Genomic DNA, 23,421 nt, shown 5'->3' with positions numbered 1-23,421 from the left:
AGGCTTGAAACGTTTTTCTTCCGAACATGGCATTTCCTTTTGTCAATGATCCCATTGATGAAGAAGCTTTGTTACTTTGTTAGTTAAACATAAATCTGGAGATGATAATGAGGCCCCGAATATAGATGTTTTATAGATATTTTCATTACCAGATACTAGCCTACCTATTTGAACAGTATCGTTTTTCGTTTTTCAGTTATGTAGCCTACATAACCTTACCCGTCCTCATATCACTAACGTCACCCATCGTGGACATGGTCTTACATCCCAGCAGATTCTTTGTGTCACATTACGTTTTTTTGCAAACGTCAGTTTTCTATACAACATTGGTGATGCAGAGCATATAAAGCCACTGTAGCGTATAAAGCCACTGTAGCAAAGCACCGTCAGAAGAGTGTGACTCGCTCTGAAAGGTTTTTTTAAACATTTTTGTAGAGTTCCCTGGACACAAACCAGTAAGAGACATTAAAAAGAAATAAATGATTGTAAATCATAATTCTGTTAATGATGGTGCTGCAACCTCAGAATGGGATTAGTAGTAGCTTACTTTTTCGCCAGCAGGATTGCACCTAAATGAAATTATAGGTGTAATACCATTCCAGTTTTCTCCAGTAATATTATAAGCTACCTGTGATTAAATATCAAATTAATACACCATATTAGAGCTTAGGCATTGACTCAAGCAGTAATTTTCTCCCACACCAATTCTCAATTCAGTTTTCAGTTAGTCTGGTCCAGATATTTCGTGTGCATCTGAGGGTGATAATAAGTTTCACACAGTCAACAGTCTAGAGTCTGGAAGAATCCACGCCAGAAATGGTTGTTGGGAAGCTTTGTATTATTAATGTATTTTTTCCAAATGTATATGTAGTGTACTCCATGAAGATTTAAAAGAATTTAATGCAACAACAAACTTTCCTTTTGTTTCCTCTCTCCCTGTAGCAAATGGTAGTGAGCTCTTTCTTGGCAGCGTCCGGTACGAGGACACCGGAGCCTATACCTGCATTGCCAAGAACGAGGTGGGAGTGGACGAGGATATTTCCTCTCTGTTTGTTGAAGACTCGGCCAAGAAGACCCGTAAGTCATTGTCAAATTTCAACTTTTACTGTACAAAGTTTTAACAAAAATCCTTGTCAAAGATTATGCCAAAAATAAGTCATCACACCTCTGTTTGCAGAAAGAGATTTTGTATGCTGGCGTAAATCCTAATGGCATGGCTGCCTGTTAGACACAATTGTGAGCAGTATTTATGTGATGTAAGTTTGCGAAGACATAACTCTTTTATAGTAATGCTGAGATCAGAGGACACAATATCAGCTTGATATTGTTCCATCCCAACTGAGGTGGGCAGTTTAGAACCAAAAATGAAAGTCAGGCAGCCCAGTTGCTCATTTTATGCCATATTTTATAGCGGGGGGACAAGCACTAAAATCACATATTTTATGTTTCTTTGATATTTGGTCTTTCATTAGATTGCATCATTGTGAGTTCACCATCGCCACCTAAGAAGAGCTTTTTGGACCAGTTGAAATTAAACAGAATAATCAATCTTCTGAGTGATCTCTTGATTTAGGAGGAAATATGCTCCTGTCAACAGCAGTGAGGAACACTTTGTAGCTGTCAAATATGTTTAGTTTTGTTTTGTCTTGGCATGGCATGAGAGAAATCACCCTTTCTGTTTCTTGAAAGATATTTATCTTTTTTTCACAAGGTGATTTAATGTTTTACCCCTGTTCCTTCCCCCCCCCCCCCCCCCCTTTTTTTTTTTTTTTTTTTTTTCCTTTCTATTGCTCGTTGGCTGAATCTGCAGTTGCAAACATTCTGTGGAGAGAAGAAGGTAATACATGACATTACTCAAAAGGCTGTTGTGCTCTTGTGAATAAGGAAATGGGGGGCATGTTATGTAGCTCTTCGGGCCTGTAGCTGGATTACTACACTTTCCAAGATGTTTGTGGTACTGTCTAGAAGAATCACAAAGTTGTTTTCTCGCCAGCAAACTTTAATTTAAAAATCTTGCTTTCTTCCATGCATGCCCAAGGTGTTTTATCCTTTTGCTGGAGTGCTTTCTAATCTGTTTCTTAGATCACCTGGGGAGTAAACACTTACACAGAAGCGTGCATTTTTATGCATTTTGCAGATAATACCCCAAACCCAGTGTGGTGGCTACAAGGAAAACAACATTGTGGTTTTCAGCAGTATACAAATCCATCCTGTCTAATTATATATATATATATATATATATATATATATATATATATATATATATATATATATATATATCCCAGTGTACAGTTGTACTAATGCACTGGGAAACCTGCTGTGGTTTGGAGTGCAATACAAACACAATCTGTTTTATATACATCATCACCACATCAGGTTTACCACAGAACCAAAAGATAACAGCATGGTTGCATCTTTAACACAGTGTGTTTTGTGTGTGAGCAAGTGTATGTTTGTGTGTCTGTGTTCATACATGGATTGCATGCATATATACAGTATGTTTTGTGTTTTTCTGACAGTGTGTTTCTCTGGTGGACTGTTTATCTCACGGCATTAAGTGCAAAACTGATTTCCCACCAGCCTGACAAATCAATCATTATCATAGTCTGTGCATACTGCAAGTGTGTTTATGTGCCTATGCTTATAATCTCTGCTCATGTGATGTATTCCTGACAGCAGTAATAGCTTGTTACTTATCCAAATGCCTCAACGTCAGGCAGGTACTTGCTAACTCATCAGCAGCTGTTTACATGACAAGATGTGAAATGTTTCTTCTTACAGACAGTACCTTTTAATGTGATGCTTCTTGCGACCGTATGTTGTGGATATGTTGCTGACAGGGCCCTTTGTAGGCATTGTCAAAAAGGCTCGCAGCCACACACTACCCATATCCACACACAAAGCGATAGCATGCTAACAGGAGTCCAGGAAAATTGAAATGGCCATCAGAAATGTCAGATAAAATGGGAGCAGGATTTTCTGCTGTTTTTAATTGTTTTTTGGTTTTTTAAAGCACATTTGTCAACCCTTTTCTGTGTTCCTGTCTTCTCTTCCAGGGTTGAGTGTGGGGAATATGTTCTATGTGTTTTCTGATGAGGGCATCACTCTTCTTCAGCCAAGTGAATGTGAGATACGCAGACACATCAAGCGGACAGAGAGGATTGTTGCTACCTATGTAAGTGCACGTTATGTCTTTTTTTTTTTTTTTTTTTTTTTTTTTTTTTTTTTTTTCGTGATTTAACGATGTAATAGATTCAACAAGATTAAAGTACATTAAAAAATGGCCATGTCAGGTAAAGAGTAGCCTATATTTTAGTTTCAAATTTCCTCCATATATTACTAAATACATTTCTGCTGAGCTGATGCATTTCAAAATCAAATTATGTGCAAGGCTGAATGATGTCACTTAGTTTTTACATTAAGGCAGGCACTCACAAAGTCATGACACATCAGGTACACCGCAAAGAGCATCTTACTCCCCATTCAGTAACACGTCTTAATTAGGTTGTTGTACCATAATCCAAACAAGCACTGTTAGGTACCAGGTGTTGTGTTCTTCAATGGGACAATTATCCATTAGAATCGTAAGGCTTTTTCCTATCTTATTATATTCTATAGTCATTCAGTAGGATTTCAGTGTGAAATTCTCATAGTGGTGCTCCTCACCTTACTAATGTAATGGGATTAATTGTGTCCATTAGTCAACAGCTCGGCCCAATAGTCTGTAGTATAGAGTCTATACTACAGACCTTGAGGTTTTTAATCCACTGGAGAACATCCCCCTCACAGAGCAATGGGCTTTGGATTGTAAAAGTTGCTTGTTCCTCTGAGGGATTTGGGTTTTACAGGGCCTTGTAATTGTATTAGCGATCAATACAAACTCAATAAGCCATGTGTTAGCCAGTTCCTGCTGTAAACAGCACTTTCTCCACTTTTGTGAGGTGGAGAGGAGGTGGAAACTCTAACATAACCTGTGTGTGTGTGTGTGTGTGTGTGTGTGTGTGTGTGTGTGTGTGTGTGTGTGTGTGTGTGTGTGTGTGTGTGTGTGTGTGTGTGTGTGCGTGTGTGTGTGTGTGCGTGCGTGCGTGCGTGTATTGGTAATAACACACCAGTATATGTAGTGTGTGCGAGGGAGTGTGCATAAATGTGTTGTCAGCAAAGACGGCAGGCTGCAGGGCCTGTAGAAGTGATTTGTTACTTGAGTCACTTGTGGTTTATGAATTTGGTGGTTTTCAAACTGATGCAAAATCTCATTATGACTTATTATTAGTAGCATCAATAAGAACAGTATCATTGGAATAAAGCATGCAGTGCTAAAGACATCTGAATGCACCTTTGGTACGACTGCATTTGTATTGTTGAAATCAATATTATTGTATCAATAGTTAAGTCCTTTTTAAATCAAGGCTTAACACATGAACTTAAAACTTTTATTAAATGTAATTGGGACTATTTAGTCATATCGTGCACTGCACTGTATTTTTTATTCTCCTGCTGAACCTGTCTTATTCTTTTTCATCTTATTTGTATCTTCTTACTTTACTATTTTTAAATCCTATATATATATATGTCACTTTACATTATCTTGTCTTTCTTTTCTGCCCTTTGAATTGCCTTGTTGTTGAAAGGTACAAATAAACTTGACGAGAATATTTTTCCAATATATATCACAATAAGTGCATTTAGTAATCAAATTAGTCTATTGACAGAAAATGAATCAACAATTTTGAAAGATTTTATTTATTTTTTTGTCATTTATCAAGTAAAGGTGAGGATTTGTAGTTTTTTAGTTTTTGTTTTATACTATTTATATTATTCATCTTTGGCTTTTGGACTGTTGGTTTTACAAAACAAGAAATTCAAATGTTTTTGTTTTGAATTGTATGGACTAAACAATTAATCTTTAATTGAATACATAGTTAACAGGTAAAGCAATAATGAAAAAAGCTGCGACTTCCAGCTGTTACCCACATACCATGTTGAAGCATTTTGTAAACTAATATGATGATTTCATCATCACAATGCTATTCAAATGAACGTAGATAACCCAACATTTTTAAATCATTGCCCAGAGTAAAACGCATCATACTGCTGATCTATGACACACCAGGAAATCTTGCCAACCTCTTTCTCCCTCTGTTGCTCTCTTCCTCCTCCCATCATCCTCTCTGTTCTCTGTTGCTTCTTCTCAGGAGGAGATGTGCCCTAAAGGTGAGGGGGTGTCACCTCAGCACTGCGTGTGGTCCTCAGCAGTTAACATCAGGGATAAGTACATCTACGTGACGCAGCCCCTCCTGAGCCGACTGCTGGTTGTCGATATTCAAGCACAGAAGGTGGTGCAGGTGGGTGGAGCAGATATCAGGCCTGTCAAACACACCAAAGTCCCAGAACATCTGAGAAATTATTAATCTATAAATTAATGACTGATGTTATGAAACGTATGTAGAAAACTCTGTATATTGGCAAAGTTAAGTGTTGACAGAAGTAGCTTTCACTGGTTAAAATGAGAAACCATGTCAACCATCAGTTCTGCGAGTAACTTGATGACAGGACGTTACACGTGTCTGTTGTCTGTTTAAAGTGCTCTCTGCTGCCGGTGTCTGTGCTCATCCAAAGATCATTTGAGGGAAGAACCTCCACTCTAGCAGTTTCACATCAGTTTCAGGAGTCTCATTCTCCCAGTTAAACTTTCATTCATATCATATCAATAATTTGAGCTTTTTATCAAGTAGCTAATGAACAATATGTTGAAGTAGGCTACAGCTGTTAATTCAGTAGATACATATTTTATTTACATAACGTAAATAAGTGCTATTTATGTACCCTGTATCGGCAGATACCCAGTATTAATTTTTTTTTGCTATCTCCAAAAAAACTTGGATCTTTGTCTCACTACGTGAGCGTTATCACATTATAGGTTACATTAGAAAAAACTCTGCTCAAACTGGCACATCAGAATCAGAAAGCTTTTATTGTCCTTGCATAGGAATGCAACGAAATTAGTTGTGGCACTCAGGTGATGCATCAAACATTAAAAGAAAAAATGTTTAACAAAACAACAAGAAAAAGGACATTCAGTGGTATACAAATACAAGAAATAGATAAATATAAAAGTATTTAAAGGGCAGCAAGTGCTTAGTGAATTGCAGTATGGCAGTGGTTACTTGATTATTTTTTTTTGTCTGTGTCACGCTTCTTCCGGAAGTCCAGTATGATCTCCTTTTGTTTTAGTGGTGTTCAGTGTAAGGTTATTCACATAGCCTCTGTACCTCGTCCCTATATGCAGAGTCCTCTCCCCCCGAGATAAGCCCAATGATGGTTGTGTCATCTGCGAATTTGAAGATGGTATTGAACGAGTGTGCTGGTGCACATCCACTGTGTAGTATTCCCTTACTGTGAAAGCTTGTCATGGATGCTACTATACCAGACTTTAGGGTAACATTAGTGGCTCTGTTCTGCTCTTTATTGGTTTACACTCTTGCAACCGCAGCCAAACTCTTTATCTGGACAGGATTATGTTTACACATCAGTTGGTTCTCATCCTAAGTCTTTTTCTGGTAAAAGTGAAACATATTATTTGAAGATCTAAACAGTGAGGCATGGATGTGACTTCTGCGTTACTGGTCCAAGTTTGTTTTTCTACACAAAGCATACATTCAAAACTCGAAGTATACACATCCAGTTGATATACATCCATGCAGCCAATGTTTGGCTACATTTCAAACAGCATCACCAGTGTGAGGTGCATTCGATTTAACTTGCCACGCTATTGAACTGCCACCGATGTAAGAAGACCACATGCAAGGTAAAATAAATCAAATGCACCTCAAGCGCCTGATACAATATGGTGCCCAGGTGGGTGCTCGTTGCCTCGCCATTCATCTTGTCTGTAACGGCTGTTTAGAGACTGAATCCCTCAGGGGTTCTTCCCAGGGTCAACATCATTTATATTGAGGTACGGGATGAGAGGAAATAGACCTAACTCGAGGAGAAGGAGAAGGAGGTGGGAGGGGAGAATGGAGATAAGTGAAAGTCTGAGTAGAGAGAATGAGAGAGACACCAGGTAGCAGGGGAATACTGTCATTATAAACCTGTGACTTGACCTTGTTATCAATTTAAGGTTTAAAGTGATATTTATTTTATTTTTATTTATTTTTTGGGGGCGGGGGCTTTTTGGCCTTTAATTCATAGGACAGATGAAGACAGGAAAGAGGGTTAGAGAGATGGGGGATGACATGCAGGACTGAGCCTTGGTACATTGGGTGCACGCTCAACCAGGTGAGCTACCAGGGCACCCCATAAAGTGATGTTATTTAACACTCCACTTTTATCAATAATGTCACTTATTTGAGAGGTCTTGTTTTAAAAATGACAAGATCAACATACTTAGAGATATTAGCTCCACTTGTTTTAATTAAAACTAGACCAAATGCACTAGGACTGATAATAGTTCTTTTTTTTTGGTCAAAAATATAATCACAAGCAAAGGAAAAGAATGTGATGTGATATAGGCCTAATACGAGGAGAAACAGTTGCCCCTTTTCTCTCTTTCTCCCTCCAACACTGTAAAATGTCTTTGCCTCTCTTGTTCACCCTATTGCTCGCTTGCCTCCCCCCCTCTCTCTTTCTTAAAGACCCTCCCTGCCCTTTGGGTGCAGGAGGTTAGCATCCTCCAATTTTTTTTTTTTACAAAGCACATTGGTAGCTTGCTTTCAACAATGGTCTTCAAAGCAAGAGAGAAGATTGCAGATAACAATGAATGTACTTTATCTACTGACAGAAGGAATGCAGGAACAAAACAATCGCTTTAATTTTTTTAATGGTCACGTCAGAATGGTGCATTTATTATCCTCACAGAGGTGACAAAACACAGTAATCAGCAAGCGTATGTAGGACATGTACAAACACGAGATTGCCATATTTACAAAAAAGACGATGATCAACACTTTCCACAAGTGTGAGATTAAAGCAGCAATATTTATTCCTAGAAATACACCCAACTTAAGTGTCTGTATTCATATACTTGGACTGTAACAAAGTAGAAAGTGTTGCTGCTGGTGTAAAACACAATATATATCTCCTAAATAGTAACTCAATCTAGAAAAAAAGCTGAAATTTAGATCCTAGAGGAGCACTGATTGCCGATCCATTACTACTCTTGGGTCCTTTATCAACACATGCTTTTGCTCACTATAGTGAAAACTTGTCTTGTGCACCATTAAAAATGCTTCATACTTTTCATGATTTCAGGACACTAGTTTGCAGCCGTAAATATGTGGAGAAGCTGCACTAATAAAGGCTTTCATGGTGTTGCACACAAGTAAATGGCACCTTTTGTTATCTTTTTCAACAAAGGGATTTAACCTTGACTCTGATGTGTCAGACCTGTGCCAGCTAAACCTCCCACTGGGTATGAAAACAAATGGCACATTGGCTAATTGAAAAGAAAGCCAGATGGTAATGACCTATGGTTATATAGTCACTTCAACACACTATGGCAGTTTCTTTTGTAAATCGGTGGGAGGAGGCATGCAGTTCAGTTGTGCTTTTTTTTTTCTCCTCTTAGCCCAAATGAGCATGTTGTTGCAAACAGTTTCCGAAACGCGTTCTTAATATGTGGCACCCCTGTGTACTAACTTCTGTTTTGGTAATAACCTTATTGCTGGGAGGTTTCTGTTCCGGACCTCCTGACAAGCAAACTTTAACATCTATCACATTGGATTTTCTGTTGAGTTTCTGTAGCTGGAGCTCTGCTTTATCAGTTCACCTATGAACAGTCGCAAGAGTTGAGGTTTGATAGCATTTTATTGAATCTGAAACTTCTCAAATCCTTAATCAAATCTCATAAAGCTTTTAACATTTGCAAGTCGGTAAAGAAAAACAAGGTCCTGATTCAGAAATTGATGGGCTTAAATCATTGATATGATCGTATGCATAAATGTTTATATTTGGATATTCCCCTGAAATTGATGTGACACGATGAGCTACATTGTTTCTCTGTTGATTATGTTAACCCTTTGAAACCTAGGCTTTTGATTTTACTTGTATTTAGTTGCAGACTGTTAGCAGAGTCACTACATGTCTTATATATTGTTATTTTTAGAATGAGTTCCTCGGAAATGCCATTTATTATTATTTCTTGTCTTACTTTGTAGTTTTTTGTAACTACAGTTTCCAAAAGGCTTTGGGGAATGTCAACAGGAATTATAATGTCATCATGGATTCAGTGAGATAGGCTGTGGGCTACAACTTTAGTTAAAAGGAGAGTCTTGACTTTTTTTTTTCTTTTAAGGATGTATTTGCAATGGATTGAGTTACTCTGTATCAAAAACACCATTCATTGGTGTTAGAGAAAGATGATTCTTTTACTTCACAAATAACCTTGCTTGGTTGAGTACAGACACCTGCCTGCTTTGCAAAGAGCACATTAACCAGACAACACCAAAAGTTAAACCTCTGCCTTTACAGCATCAGTGCTACAGCTGATGTTATCTGCCACTGATGAGGTTTGTCATTGCAACAGGCAAAAGCGACAGTCAGCACCAGCTAAAAACGAGAGTCTGCTGCTTAAATGTTTTCCGCATTGAGCTTTGAAAAAAAAGTCGGATAACAGATTTGTTTGTGTTAGAATTTTGCTAATGTGGGTATATTTACCAACAAGAAACCAGATTTAAAATGAAACCAGCTATTAAGACATAATTCTAGCCATCACTTCTCTTGATAGCTGCTCAGTTTACTGCAAACAAGCAAACGCACAACTCTCGTCAAAACCTTTTTATGAAACCTAAAGGTTGGTCATATTGTCTAATATCACATCAACATTTATTTGTTACAAATATATCCTTAATTCCAACTTGGACTTTTAGATCTAGCCCATTGCATCCCAGTCTGCTGCATAGCAGCCTGACCTCAGCTTTACCTCTGCTCCCATCATGTAGGAAGCTAAATGCACGCAAAGGCAAATTCAGACATGCTGTCCACCATCTCCACTTACTGTACATTCACACATGCTGAGTTGACACTTAGCTGACCAGTGCAGAGCAGAGGGCTGGACCTCCCATTACTGAACACAGAGCTTGTGGTCTCGCTCCACTGGTGAGGGTGTCAGCAGCTCCCTGTTCATCCAGCCAGAAGCAGGGTAATGGATTGTGTTATTCCGTGTTGTTGACATTGCAGCAGACCTGAGGTTGAATACACCCCACCGCCACATCTGTCCTTTGTTCTTGTCTGCCTGTTCTATTCTTTCCTTTTACTATTTCTGCAAGTTATTCTGTATTCTGTTATTTCACCTGGTGTGTGTCAGATATCCTCACTAAAAAAGCTCTCCAGCAGTAAGTCTGTAAAAGTGCACATGCTGTCAACTTTTCCCTTCACTTTCTGGCATTTACACCTACTTAGGGGTGAGCTGTTATCACATCTTGAAAGTACTGAGTATGTTTCATTGTTGGGTAAAGGATTGTTCGGTTGTGTGCTGGGGCCTGTTTCCCCAAATTTGCAACAACTTTCAACTTCCTCTTAATTTTGACACATTTAACTAATTAAAACAAGCACCATACTTGCGAACCATTTGTGAGCATGCACGAGGACTGTAGCAAATTGCAGACACATTTTTGAGTTGTGAAATGGCACCGTTTAAAATCTGTGTGTAAGCAGCATTCCCAAATAGATTTTGGGAAACTGGTCTGTGGTCTTTTACATATCTGCAGTCCTTACATGAGTTTTTTGCATTTACCTCTTTTTTTATATTTGTGGTAGGCAAACAAAGCATTACGGGTCTTGCAAAAGGACTCTTACTGGTGGGGTAGTCCGACGAGGACACAAACCCTGGTTTCCCAGTTGCCAAGCCTTAGGTTAGCAATGGTATTAAGGTTTTAGGGACTACACCTCAACTGATATTGGATTTTTGAGGCCAGCACAAAGAGTTTAAAAAGATGAATGATAAATTAGCAGTTTTTTTTCTTATTAACTAGGATTGCTGAAGTTTTGTTATTAAGGAATTGTGACTGATATATGTACTGAGCAGAATATTTTACAGTTTAAAAATAAACTTGTCAGGGCCCTCTGGTGGAAGACATATATTTAATGGCATTTATGGGCCAACATGGCCGCCAATAGAACTACAGTACACAGTATCTGTGATAAGCAAATTTTGCCCGATTCCACTATGCCTTTGATATTTTAATGACCGTTCATTGTGATGTGTGTGTGAGTAATGGACATGTTTCTGTGACTTTTACATGAATATCAAGTGGGCTTTTGTGACTTTTTATCACCTATAGACAGAACTTCAATTTTTTGGACCAAAGAACAATTAATTTAAACATTTCCTTGCTCTGTCCATCTCTTCTAGGCAGTAACAACAGATCCATTTCCAGTTAAGATGCTCTATGACAAGTCGCATGACCAGGTGTGGGTCCTAACATGGGGGGATATGGACAGAACACACCCAACCCTACAGGTAAGAACGTTTTGTGTGTGATGCTAAAGAGCTCTCTCGGCTAATAGCAGTTTGTAGTTTTTGTTGAGTGCTTACATCAGGGGTCGGCAACCTTAGGCACGCGTGGGCAGATGAACTAACGCTAGTCTTGTTACTGTAAGGAGGCTACAATTAAACCTTCGTGAGTTAAAAGTCAATACTTATCAGTGCACTCACCTGTGTAGACCGGCATCAACATGTAGAAAGCGATATTTCAATCTGCTCTGTCTGCTCAGTCCACTCTTGTCCACCGCAAACACAGCTCTACTCTGCAAATAGCAAATTTTTACAAAACAAGCTAAAAGAAAAGCTGTCTGTTTGTAGTCTATTTTTCTTAGTTTGCAGGGAATCTTGAAATTTGGACAAATTTCTTATAAACTTAAGCTGTCTGAAGAAACCATCCTCTCCGCTGGAGCGGTAAATATGGATGCATTATTAGACCAAAACAAATACATGTGGCTACTTAATATGCACGTGAATGATGCAATCGTTATGTTTGTGTTCTTCATTCTTGATAATGATGCTGGTTGTGTTATTATTATTTTGCCACAGCATCGTTTCATTGAAAATGAGGCATACAGGACCTGCTTATCAGTCCATTTGTCATTAAAGCTGGTCTTTTCCACAACTTTTCGCTTCAGGCTCTTTGACAGTGATATTTTTGTCAGCCCATTTTCCACCAATCAGGACTGCATACTAAAACCATGTTTCCATAATAATAATATACAATAATAATAATAATAATTACAAGGTCCTGATTATTACAGATACCCTGGATATTACATTTTGATGCGATGTCATAAAAAAAAATTATTTTAACATGGCACACTAATAAACAAGAAATTTTGAAAAGGGCACTTCATATCAAAAAGGTTGCCGACCCGTCTTACATGTTACTGTTTAGTAGGGGTGGGAATCACCAGATGCCTCACGATACGATATCATCACCATACTTATGTCACGATACAATATTATTGCAATTTTTAACATATTGCAATATTCTACGATATATTGCAATGTATTACCTTTTTTGCAACTTCAAATTTTCCCTAATTTCAAATGATGTCCCCAAAAGGAAACTTTGTCAACATCTGTTTTATCCAAAAAGATAAATTTCTCTGTTTGTTCATCTCACTTCAATTTTATTGCTTCAAAATGGGATTTTTCAAGCAGACAAACTGACCAACACATACAGTATATAATAAAAGATTGATACTTTGCGCCTGTTTATCGATACAGTATTGCCACAGAAAACATTGCAATACTATGATGTATACATTTTTTCCCCCACCCCTACTGTTTAGGATATACTTTTGTATCCTAGGTCTTGAGTTTTGTTTAGTCCCTTCCCGTACACAAAATGTGTGAAACCGTGAACCATAATGAAACAGTTTATTAAAGTACAGGAAGTTAATCGCTATTGTAGCCTCAATTTAAAATCAGACTGGTGATTATTTACATAAAATTCAGCCAAGTGCAGCTTTTAAAGTACAAAAAAACCCTTATTTATTAATCTTTTATTACTAAATCACCTCACACCTACTTTTGCTGTGTGTATTTGTGAACTCTGATGAGCGATTATATTCCTGGAAGAATATAATCTATCTAAACTGTCGAAAGTTCACCAAGCGAGGAAAACGGAGCCCCATAATTAATTGAGCTCCGTTGTGTACCAGCGTTCCCTGTTTATGTGATAAGTATTTGCGTGACAACAGCTAATCTATGTATGTTTTAGAGCATTTTCCAAGCCAGCAAAACAGCAATTCACAGCTGCGATGCTGTCGGCTTGTACCTGGTGTCCCTTTGGACCACTGGTGTTGGAGGCTTCACAAATGAGAAATGATCACAGGTGTGGTTGTATTTAATCCACCTCGGGGGATTGGGTGAGGCGAGGCAAGAGAGAGTAGGGTCGAGGTGGTGGAGGGGAAAGAGAACTGTGTGTGTGTGTGTGTGTGTGTGTGTGTGTGTGTGTGTGTGTGTGTGTGTGTGTGTGTGTGTGTGTGTGTGTGTGTGTGTGTGTGTGTGTGTGTGTGTGTGTGTGTGTGTGTGTGTGTGTGTGTGTGTGTGTGTGTGTGTGTGTGTGTGTGTGTGTGTGTGTGTGTGTGTGTAGGACAGTGCCATGAGTAAAGCCACCAAGGGATCCCATTCTGCTTTGTCCCATTGGAGCGACGAATCCCCTTATAATCATATGAGGTGTTGTGTTCAGTCTTTACTGTTTGGGGATGTGCTGTGTCTATTCATTATGGGGATTGCAGAGGGATGAAACACTCTCAAATGTCTGATTATTCAGAGGCTCTTTGGAGTGAAATTACTCATTTTAAATTCAGAAAATCACTTATACATAAATGATTATTCTTCTGGTGCTGTTTGCATTACTGTAGTTGTTTTGCGGTACTGTAGTTGTTTCTCAAATGGTCCTATGTAACGCTTAAAGCTTTAGTGGGTAAATTTTTTATATTAATGAACGTCCGTTACATTCAAGCCATTGCTAAATGAGTTGCTACAAAGCCAATTAAGACTATCAGCTCCACACAACTCTCTCTGTATTTCTCAGTATGACTATGTTCAGAAGATTGTGTCGTCCGCTGACTTTCCCGCGCAGAAACTCGAGTGAAGATGATCTCTTCTGAAGAGTCCGTCATGTTTTTTTAATCCTCCATGTCCTCCTTGGCTACGTAGCAACTGCGTGGGGGGGGGGCGCACGGTCACGAAAGGCTTGTCATGTGGAGGCACCAACAGTTTTGTTGTCATTACTTAGAATTCCTCATGGGGGCGACAGAAACTACGTACTATAGTTTTAAGTTTGTACTGAGTTTTTAAGAGACTAATTATAGATTGTTTTGGATCTCATGGTGCCACTATGGTGTGGGAACAAAGATTAGTGAAAAGATAACCACCTGTGTGTGGGTTTTAACAGTTTTTTACTGATTTACAATCTGTATGGCCAAGTGGACTGCCTGTGTGTGTGCATTCAGTTTTGCACCTTTTCTTTATGAAGTGTAAATGTACTAGCAGGGGATTTCTTTCTGTGTAGCTGTCTCAGTTAAGGTGTACACTCATGGTGTTTATGTTGGAGTTGTTTTTTAAACTTCTCTCAGAGGTTCTTGTCTTAAATAAAGCAGAAAATTCCATCAAAAATAGTTTTTCATCACAGGCAAAAACATTCACTCCTCATATAATTTGAAACAATCAGAGTAGCAGAGAGCAGCTTTGCATAACATTTCTCCATTTTATGGCTGCTGCCTGAACTGCAGAAAACACATTTTTGTGTTTTTTCATTTTATTCATTTCCCCACTTCCTGCAGTTCTTCAGGAGTAATGAATAATTAGTGAGCAGGGGATGAATCGCTCAAAAATGCAATTGCGGGGAAACTGCATAATGGATTGGAGGCCATGTGGATCACACCACAAATAAATGGTCTGATCATGTCATTATCATTTGGACTGAAAGTAATTGACCTGTTCAGCAGCCTGTCACTACCAGCAGCACGGCTTCGCTTCAGCAGATCGCATGTGTATGAGTGTGTGTCTGTGTTTGCGCATTTCAATTTGTGTGCTCATGATGTATAAGTGTGCATTTGTGAGTGCGTGTGTGATCACCTTGGTGTTTGTGGTATTTTTAAGTAGCTAAGTTTTAGGATGGCTCAATATCTTTGTGTAAACATCGGAGGGAGTGTGATTGTCAATTCATTAGAGAAGACAAATGGAGGAATCTCTGCCGGGCAGAGAGAAACGTGGCCTTTCAGACCGTCAGTCCAGTCTGCTTCTACGTGCCAAGAAGACATTTAACTCACGGGCACTTTGTTTTTCTTTTTTTTTGTGCACACAAGGACACAGTATTTCCCATCTGTTTTCTCCCCATTTATCTCTCTATGAGGTTTGCCAAATATGTTTAAGGCTGATTATAATAATACATTTATGTTGTCAAATTCAGTCTGGCAAAATCATCTTCTTTCACAGTTACATAATTTCGTAAAACGGTATTTAATTATTATTTTTTTATTTGGTTTATCCCTGTTTCCTCATGTTTTTTTTGTTTTTCCATTTCACTTGTCACTTGTCAGTCTTCTCTCTCTTTTGTGTGAAAGACATTGTTACTTTGTTTTGCAAAATGCCATATTATTTACACATTATTTTATACAATAGTTCTAAGTTGAAGTGAGTGGCGATGCAATACCTGAATGTCGGGACTGATACAAAACAGTTTTTTTTTACTTAGAAATATAAACATGTTTTTCTACAAAAACTTAAAACAAATGAACTTCTCCAATGAATTTTTTTCTGCTATAACTTTACCTTAATAAACAGTCTAATAATAGCAAATGTATTATACAAATCAGGGGCATCTGATAAGACCATATAACTGCAATCTCACTGGTCCTTTCTTGCATTCGTACTGTAAGCTGTTCAATAAAGCAAGAAAATAGAAAATAACTTTTAAAAACATGACTTAAAACAATAAATATCTGATGAAAGAACAAGTTAACAAGACTATGAATCTGCAGACATTGGATGGCAACTAATAAAAAATTATTTAGTGTTAGAGTATAATACATGAATAGCTGATCTGCATGTCAGCAAACATCTGTCTCCTCCTGTATTTCTTATTCATGCCATCATTAATCTTGTGACATAAACATGGAGGAGTAAAACACAAAGTATTAGTTTTTTAAATTATGCATTGATCTTAACATTGATCAACAAACCTTTGAGTCTTCCAGGGAATCCATAATGTGTTTTATTGCTCCTACAGGAGCAACAAGATGAGTAATTCTGACAGTGTACGAAAAAAAAAAAAAAATACGTGTGTGCCTTGTAAGATTTATTGAATTTCCTAAATTACACAAATACACTGGAGCATTTGAGGAGTCTCATTTTATATGGGTGCTCTGTAGTTAGATGGGAAAGCAAAAAGAAAAAGCTACTTAAGGCTTCTGTAGAGTGAATGTTGTTGAAAAGCAAAAGCTACTCAGTCAGAACCAAATCCCCCTCCGGTATTAGGGCAGCCAGCAAGGCAGGGGCAAGTAAAACTCAATTGGGCCTCGTTGCTGAGTGTGTGGATATGAAATCCAAGCATGAGCGATGACAAAGAGAAGCCAGTGGCATTAAGTTGAGAGCACCTGCAGCCCTGGAGACCACAGCAGCTGCCTAATAATACATGAGCGATACTACATTGAACCTCATTAACTGCCGTCATTGTATTCTGTTGTAATGACTTTTTTTTTTTTTTAATGAGGATTCTTTTCACGTCTGACGAGCAGTGAAAAACTGGCAGATCTATTTTGTTAAAAAAATGGATGAGATAGTCAGGAAGATGGAGAAAGAGAGGGCGCTTTTGAGGAGTATTGCAGTGGTGCAACACAACAACTCTGCAACTTAAACTGCTATTTTTATTTCCTTGCATTTGATAGGAAGGAGTGTGGAGTCTGCCCCCCCACTGGGCATCAGGTAGAGGTTCAGCTTTAGTGTTGTAGGCGTAGACATCAAAATAGATTTTATGCTTAGTTCCTTCCTTTTTAAAATAATATTCTATATGCTCTCCAGCAACATTTGCCTAGGTGTCTAAACCTAGAGCCGCTTCAATAAGCCAAGTTCCTCTGAGAGTATAAAGTCTGTACAATCGGAAGGAAAAGAGCTAGTTTTACTCTGGAAGCAGGAGCAGAAGTTGACTGGTTGCTTTCAATAAATGTTTCCCTTACATGTGTCGGTCCCATAAACAACACCACTTGTCCTTGACTGTGACCTGATCATGCAGGCATGCATGATGAAGCATGTGTCATGGACGAGGCGTTGAATCGGGAGTCCATCAAAAGTGTATGCACTCCCCACTTGCACTTTACAAACCTGCTGATTCAGTGCCAGGTGTATGACATGACAGATGGGGCTTATATTGTGCTGTGTGCTTCTAAGACAACCATCTTTGAATAAGATGCTTTATCAGAGAACGGAGACGGGGCCACGTTTCATCAGCTCAAGTCATATACTGTAGATGTTTATCTGTTCTAGGATATATGGGCATGTCACTTGCACAAGCTCCGGCTGTTAAGACCTGAGATATGAGCCTTTATTCTGATGAAGCTAAAAAGGTCACAGGTTTAACCCAACAGTCAGATTTTAATTTGAGCAGGACACTTAACTGTAGCCTAACCAATACTGGAGTTTTGACGCTGATACCGATATTGATAGTTGAGAATTTAAAAATTAAGAGTTTTTCATAAGGATCCCTATAATTAATTGTAACAGCTGAAATATTAATTTGTCAGTATTCTGTGATGGACAGACTATATAGTTGAGATACCTTTTTTCTAAATTAACATTCAATTAACATTTCTTTGACATTTATGCACTGCAATTTCTTACTTACTATTGGCATATTCACCAATACAATTCATTGGGGATAAATGTCAGCCTGGCCGACTGGTCAGTCTGGCTTTATACACTAAACTTTAATCCTTATGTAACAGTGGTTCTCACCATGTACAGAAAGTATGTCTCATTTATTGATTAGAATGAAGGAAAGGATTGTGCATTGTTCAGATAATAAATATCTTGTGTCCAAACTCACTGTTATAACAAAGACTGTATCCTTATAATTGAACCCCTTAAGATTCATCCAATCTATTATATTGGTCCTATTAATAAGAGGCACTACATTCAGTGCAGGTAAAGAGAAGATTCTCCCTCTGTAGTTTCCTGTTGACGACAAATGTGTGGTTAAATTAGCTTATAAGTAACTAGATGCCAAAGACTTGTATGAGGTTATTCAGAAACATGTTACTGTTACATAGCGGAAAGTACTGAGTTCATTTTCCAAAAAATGTAAAATCTGTATATATCTTGGTCACATTTCTATAACATGTTTTGTTGTTTGTTTATGTAACAATGATATCATAACATTTTTAAAAGTCTCAAAAATATCTAACTTAATCCAGTATCAGTCTGGCTTTAGTATTGTGGTGGTAGAATGGCTTTTATTCTCTATGCAGGCAGAAGAGCTCTCAGACAATATTACAGCATTGGGACAGCACAAATTTAACTCTGAGATTTGTGTGTCAGTGCTGCATATTTCTAAAATGGCCAAAATTGTAGTAACTATTTTCATAATAATCTGTAATTGTTTTCTAAAAAGTGGTCAATGGAGACAAAAATTCTTATTTGGTAGAAATGTTCCCCGTATATAGTTACTTGTTTTGACGGTCTCTGCTGCCAACAGACTGTAAAATGGAAAATGTTGCTGTCCATATCATGGTTATAATCTTTTTCATAGGTATTTAGTATTCATTCTGTTTTATGCATTGTTACCAGATAATTCCTCAAGCCAGTGTGGGAGAAGTACATCATGCCATCCGCACAACTTTCCAGAGGGTCAACGATTTCTTCATTCCTCCAACCAACCTCATCATCACCCACGTTAGGTAAAAGAGCACACACACACACACCTGCACACATTCAGCCACCTCCGACCTCAAAAGCTTCTGCAGTGAAGGAGTAAAGAGCAAATGAGAATCCCTAATGAGAATCTCAATGTGTGTTAATCACTGCCCCCCCTCAAAACTAGAAAGGCTATTAACCTTTCCTTTGAACTTTGTCGATTTAGGTTTGCCTTTGTCTTCCTCAAAAACGAACCTGCGGTACACAAGATTGACCTGGAGACCCTCCACCGCGTCAAGACCATCAGCCTGAAGAACTACAGCTGCATACCCGTCAGCATGGCCTACACACATCTGAGCGGCTTCTACTTCGTCCAGTGCCAGAGCAAGAGTCACCTGCGAGCCCCGCCCCAGCTCCTCATCGACAGCGTGACGGACGCAGTGATTGGTCCAAATCTAAACATCACAGGGCAGCCGTTTGTGTCGCCGGATGGCCGCTACATTGTGACACCTGACCAGCAGAGCTCAAAGCTGATAGTACAGACAGTGTCATTCCAGGGAGAGCTGGGTCTGAACCAGGAACTTGACGAGCCTGTAGCTGTCTCTGATCTGGCTTTCCAGCCTTCCTTTACAGAGTCCAACCAGCATGTGGTAGTCGCCACCTCAGGCTCAGGCACGGACCTGCTATTTGCCGATCTGTCCTCAGGCGTCACTGAGCTCCTCCGGAGCCTCAAGGAGCCCCTGGACCCCCAAGCCTGGCCCTGGGGAGGCCCAAACAGAGTAGTGGTCTCCAGCGGTTTGTTCGGACAGTACCTGGTGACACCGTCAGCCGAGTCCCTGTTTGTCCTGAACGGCAAACAGAGAACGCCGCACTGCGAGGTGTCAGACATCAAGAGAGGTAACACAGTTGTCTGGGTCGGTGAGGTATGAGTAAACTAGAAAAAAAGAAAGCCGGAGACGTAGGATTATGGCCAGACAGAAATGAAAGATCAGGCTAAATTACCTAATATAAAGATTTATGTGAACATAAGTTGTGGACTCAACCCTGGGACTGAGCGAGAGGGATACATGCCTGGGTTTATTGTAACAAAAGTACACTTAAAAATAGAGTAATTGAGAAAACATAAAGAAACCCTGTTGTGATATTTCTGTTGGGAGAAAGTGTCAATGCCGTTCAGTGCAACAGTGATCTATGTGCACTTAACTATACAGAATTGTACATTATTGCACTTCCTTCCATGTTATCACAGCAAATAGGTACCTGAAGAGGGGTTATTAACAAACTATGAACTATGCACAATGCTCACTTTTTTTAGAGTAAAAAGCTTTCCGATTTTGTTCATCTCAACAATGTTTGTCGTTTTCATCAGTGCTGCATATAATCACCACAAACTGTCCGTCTGTCCTTAGTGTTGTGTGATCTGAGTCCTTTTAAAAGCTACCAACCAACCCATCCGTTTATTCGCCTTTGTGATGGTATTGTACTGTATTCTCCCTTTGAAAGCTTTCATTCTCCTCATGCCGGCAGAGGTTGGCTTTATGCATATGTGTAATACCATCTGTTTTACATTGTCTATCCAAAGAGCCTGATTGGTCCATTAGTCGTTAATGGATGTTTTGCTCACAGAGGAAGCCTAAACAGAAATGACCAGTACATCTTGTGGTCTCTTGCGATGGTATAATCTATCCCCCGCTGTCTCTCACATTCATTCTGTACCTGCAGCACACCTCTGTGCTGCAGAGCCTGAAAATGCATCTTAGTAGATTCCCTCAGGGTTATAACTCCGGTTGACGCTGACCCCATATGCTGAGGCTGTGCCAAAGTGTCATCAACTCCGCTATCTGACTGGCTGTGAGCATTTATACTTCCTCCCAGAGAGCCATGCATCAAGATCAAACTCCAAGGCAGGTAGACTATACTTACCACGTGGTAGTTATTCAGCTCCACTTAAAGGACTGTAACACAATATATTTTTATTGGTTTCTGTCTAGTCGGCGAACAAAACTTGTTTTTTTTTTCGGATTTGTCATTTGTATCTGCATAAGAACCACATATGCACAGGAAACGAATATGCTGTATCTTTAAACCTAGCAGCCTGTTTCAAAACTAGGGATACTTTATACAGATATTAAGCAATAGGTGCTATTTTAAACATTATTCCTTTTTTCAGGAATACTATTGATTGTTAAATTACTAAAAAAAGAGGTTTCTTTGTCATTATTATTCTAAATTGTATACCTACCTTTGAAAAACCCAGTAATAATCTAGTCTATTCTAGTCTTAAGGCATTAACCTAATAAACACCAGCAACTCTGTCAGATATGGTCTCTCTGTGGTTGACTTGTCTTCTGTGTAATTTGCTTTTGCCATTTACACAAATCATCATGATGATCCATTAGCAGCAAGATGGAAATTACTGGAATCATAGCAGCAAGATGGAAATTACTGGAATCATAGTCTTTTTAACATCTCTGCTTCTTGACAGTAGTGAATACTTAGCTCAGATGTCACACTTAATGGCTCATAGATATTGGGTTAAAATGGGTTTTTGTAGCCAGCACAAATTAGCTAGAAGAAAAGAAGTATATCAAAAGAAAAACAATGTCAATTTCCTGTTAAATGAAATCAACTACAACAGTGGACTACAGAAACATTAGCACTAACGCTCAGTCCCTTCATGGAACGAGGATGATCTTGGGAAGCTCTCTTGTACAAATACTCACAGCCTTTAGGATTTGGCAGTTGTTGACCTTTTTTGCGGCGCCAAACATGTTCGAAAGATGTGAGATTAAACTCATCCTTATCTCTGAAGGCCATACACAGATCAGAAATAACTGTAGATCCAACTGGAGTCTTGTGAATGAAGTATATCTGTTTTTCCCAGAAACAAACAGCAGCCCAAAATAAATATTAATCATCATCTCCTAATACGTAGTTGTGCCTGTAACTCCCTCAATACAATGTGTAGGGTAGAAACCAAGCTGTGTGAGAAAAGAATAAAGTAAATACAGGAGTGAAGCAAATTTGTTGTTCTTGTTTGTGATTTAGGTATTTGCTGCTAATCTGCCATGAAAATATGTTCTGGCAAGAAAGCCCGTTTGAACTTTTTGAAAGCAATGGCTTAATGATAGACCACTGTTGCACTGAGGAGAGAAATGTACTATCAGATGTATGATTACTGAATGGAAATTTGTCAAATTGGTAGCCCAGTTTTCTCACTGTATCAATGAAAACAATAATCTTAAATAGGCTCTGATGCTTCCTAAAGTCACTATCCAATCCAAAATCACTCCCCAGTGGCTCGAACTGAGTCATCTACAGTGTCGGACAGCTCTGAGACATGCATGTAATGAAAATAGACCTTCGACCAGATCATCATTGATCTCTCACAGTCACACACAGTTTACAGTTGCTTGTGAAAAAAAGTCACTTTTCCGCCCTCTCATCGTCACGTCCGTCAGCTTATCTCTTAAGGTTGATTCAGCAGTGTGACATCGCTACTAGAGCCAAGGAGAGCACGAATAAAAAGACTGCACCTGTGCTTGCTGATAGAACTACGTTATTGGCTAGCTCATGTTGTTTGTTTGGATCCGTACCTCTCCTCAAGTAAGGGGGCTGCAGAGCTGAACTGCTTGGTATGATAGACATTGATAGGAAACACTGTTGTAGATAACATTGTTCATGTTTAGAACATGTTCTGACATGACAAAACTGACTGTACAGTTTTCTTTATGCATTTTGTGTGTTCTGGTTTATGAGGGAATTGTTTTGTAAGAAAAAATTGAATTAAATATATTGTAAAAATCAGTCGTTTCCTGTGTCTAAAGATTGTTTTCAATATCGATTAATCTGTGAATTACCTTCTTGAATTATAGTTTTGTATTTAAATGTCACAAAAAAAGTCTAAAAAGGAAATGCTTTTAACAATTTCTCAGTCCAAACCCAAAGAAATGCAACAAATCCTCACATTTGAGAAACAGAAACCGAGAATCTTTGGCAATTTTGCTTGAAAACTGAAACAATTCACTCGTGCTGAAACAACTTGACAGAAAAATAATCAGCAACAATTTTGATAATCGATTATCTTTTTTTTGTTTATATTTCTTATGATTGTAAACTGAATATCTTTGGGCTTTAGACTGCTAGTTGGACAGTAGACAACCTACCATTCAGTTTAAAATCAGTAGCTAGGCTACTGTGCTCAGAAAGCCTGTCTCCAAGACATTACTGAAAAGAAACTAGGAACAAAACCTAACCTATATGTAAAAAACAGGAAAACTGTGTAGTATTTAATAAAAAAAAAATGCTGCCATAGAAAACCGTAGGACATTTACTGGACATTTGTGACAAGTCCACATCTGCGACATCCATCCCCCATCTCTGCCCACCTCGCAGACGACTAGAGTTCATGGTATTTAATCACATTCTTCCAACAAGACCTCCAAAACACACACACTTACCACTTGTCAATCCACCTTAGAAGTGTTATAGCTGACAAGGTGAGACAAAGTGACAATTTCAGCATCTCGAGAATTACTGGACATTTGCAACAAGTCTGCGATGTGAAATCCCCT

The 23,421-nt window shown here is 38.7% G+C and overlaps 1 protein-coding gene across 1 annotated transcript in view; it reads left to right on the top strand.

Moving 5' to 3' along the window:
* Positions 1 to 22,598, top strand: part of fstl4 (follistatin-like 4) — a 232,858-nt gene extending 210,260 nt beyond the window's left edge. Inside the window, exons 10-16 of the mRNA XM_028596403.1 lie at positions 943 to 1,077; positions 1,811 to 1,837; positions 3,057 to 3,175; positions 5,193 to 5,342; positions 11,351 to 11,458; positions 18,782 to 18,891; positions 19,074 to 22,598. Coding sequence (XP_028452204.1) covers positions 943 to 1,077; positions 1,811 to 1,837; positions 3,057 to 3,175; positions 5,193 to 5,342; positions 11,351 to 11,458; positions 18,782 to 18,891; positions 19,074 to 19,776 — 1,352 coding nt within the window. The 3' untranslated portion in view covers positions 19,777 to 22,598. The remainder of the gene's footprint in view (positions 1 to 942; positions 1,078 to 1,810; positions 1,838 to 3,056; positions 3,176 to 5,192; positions 5,343 to 11,350; positions 11,459 to 18,781; positions 18,892 to 19,073) is intronic.
* Positions 22,599 to 23,421: the final 823 nt, after the last annotated feature.

The sequence above is a fragment of the Perca flavescens genome, chromosome 13 (assembly GCF_004354835.1).
Source record: "Perca flavescens isolate YP-PL-M2 chromosome 13, PFLA_1.0, whole genome shotgun sequence".
In the NCBI taxonomy this organism is placed as follows: domain Eukaryota; kingdom Metazoa; phylum Chordata; class Actinopteri; order Perciformes; family Percidae; genus Perca; species Perca flavescens.
Note: the sequence above shows the minus strand (reverse complement) of the source record. Positions and strands in the feature narration are given on the sequence as shown.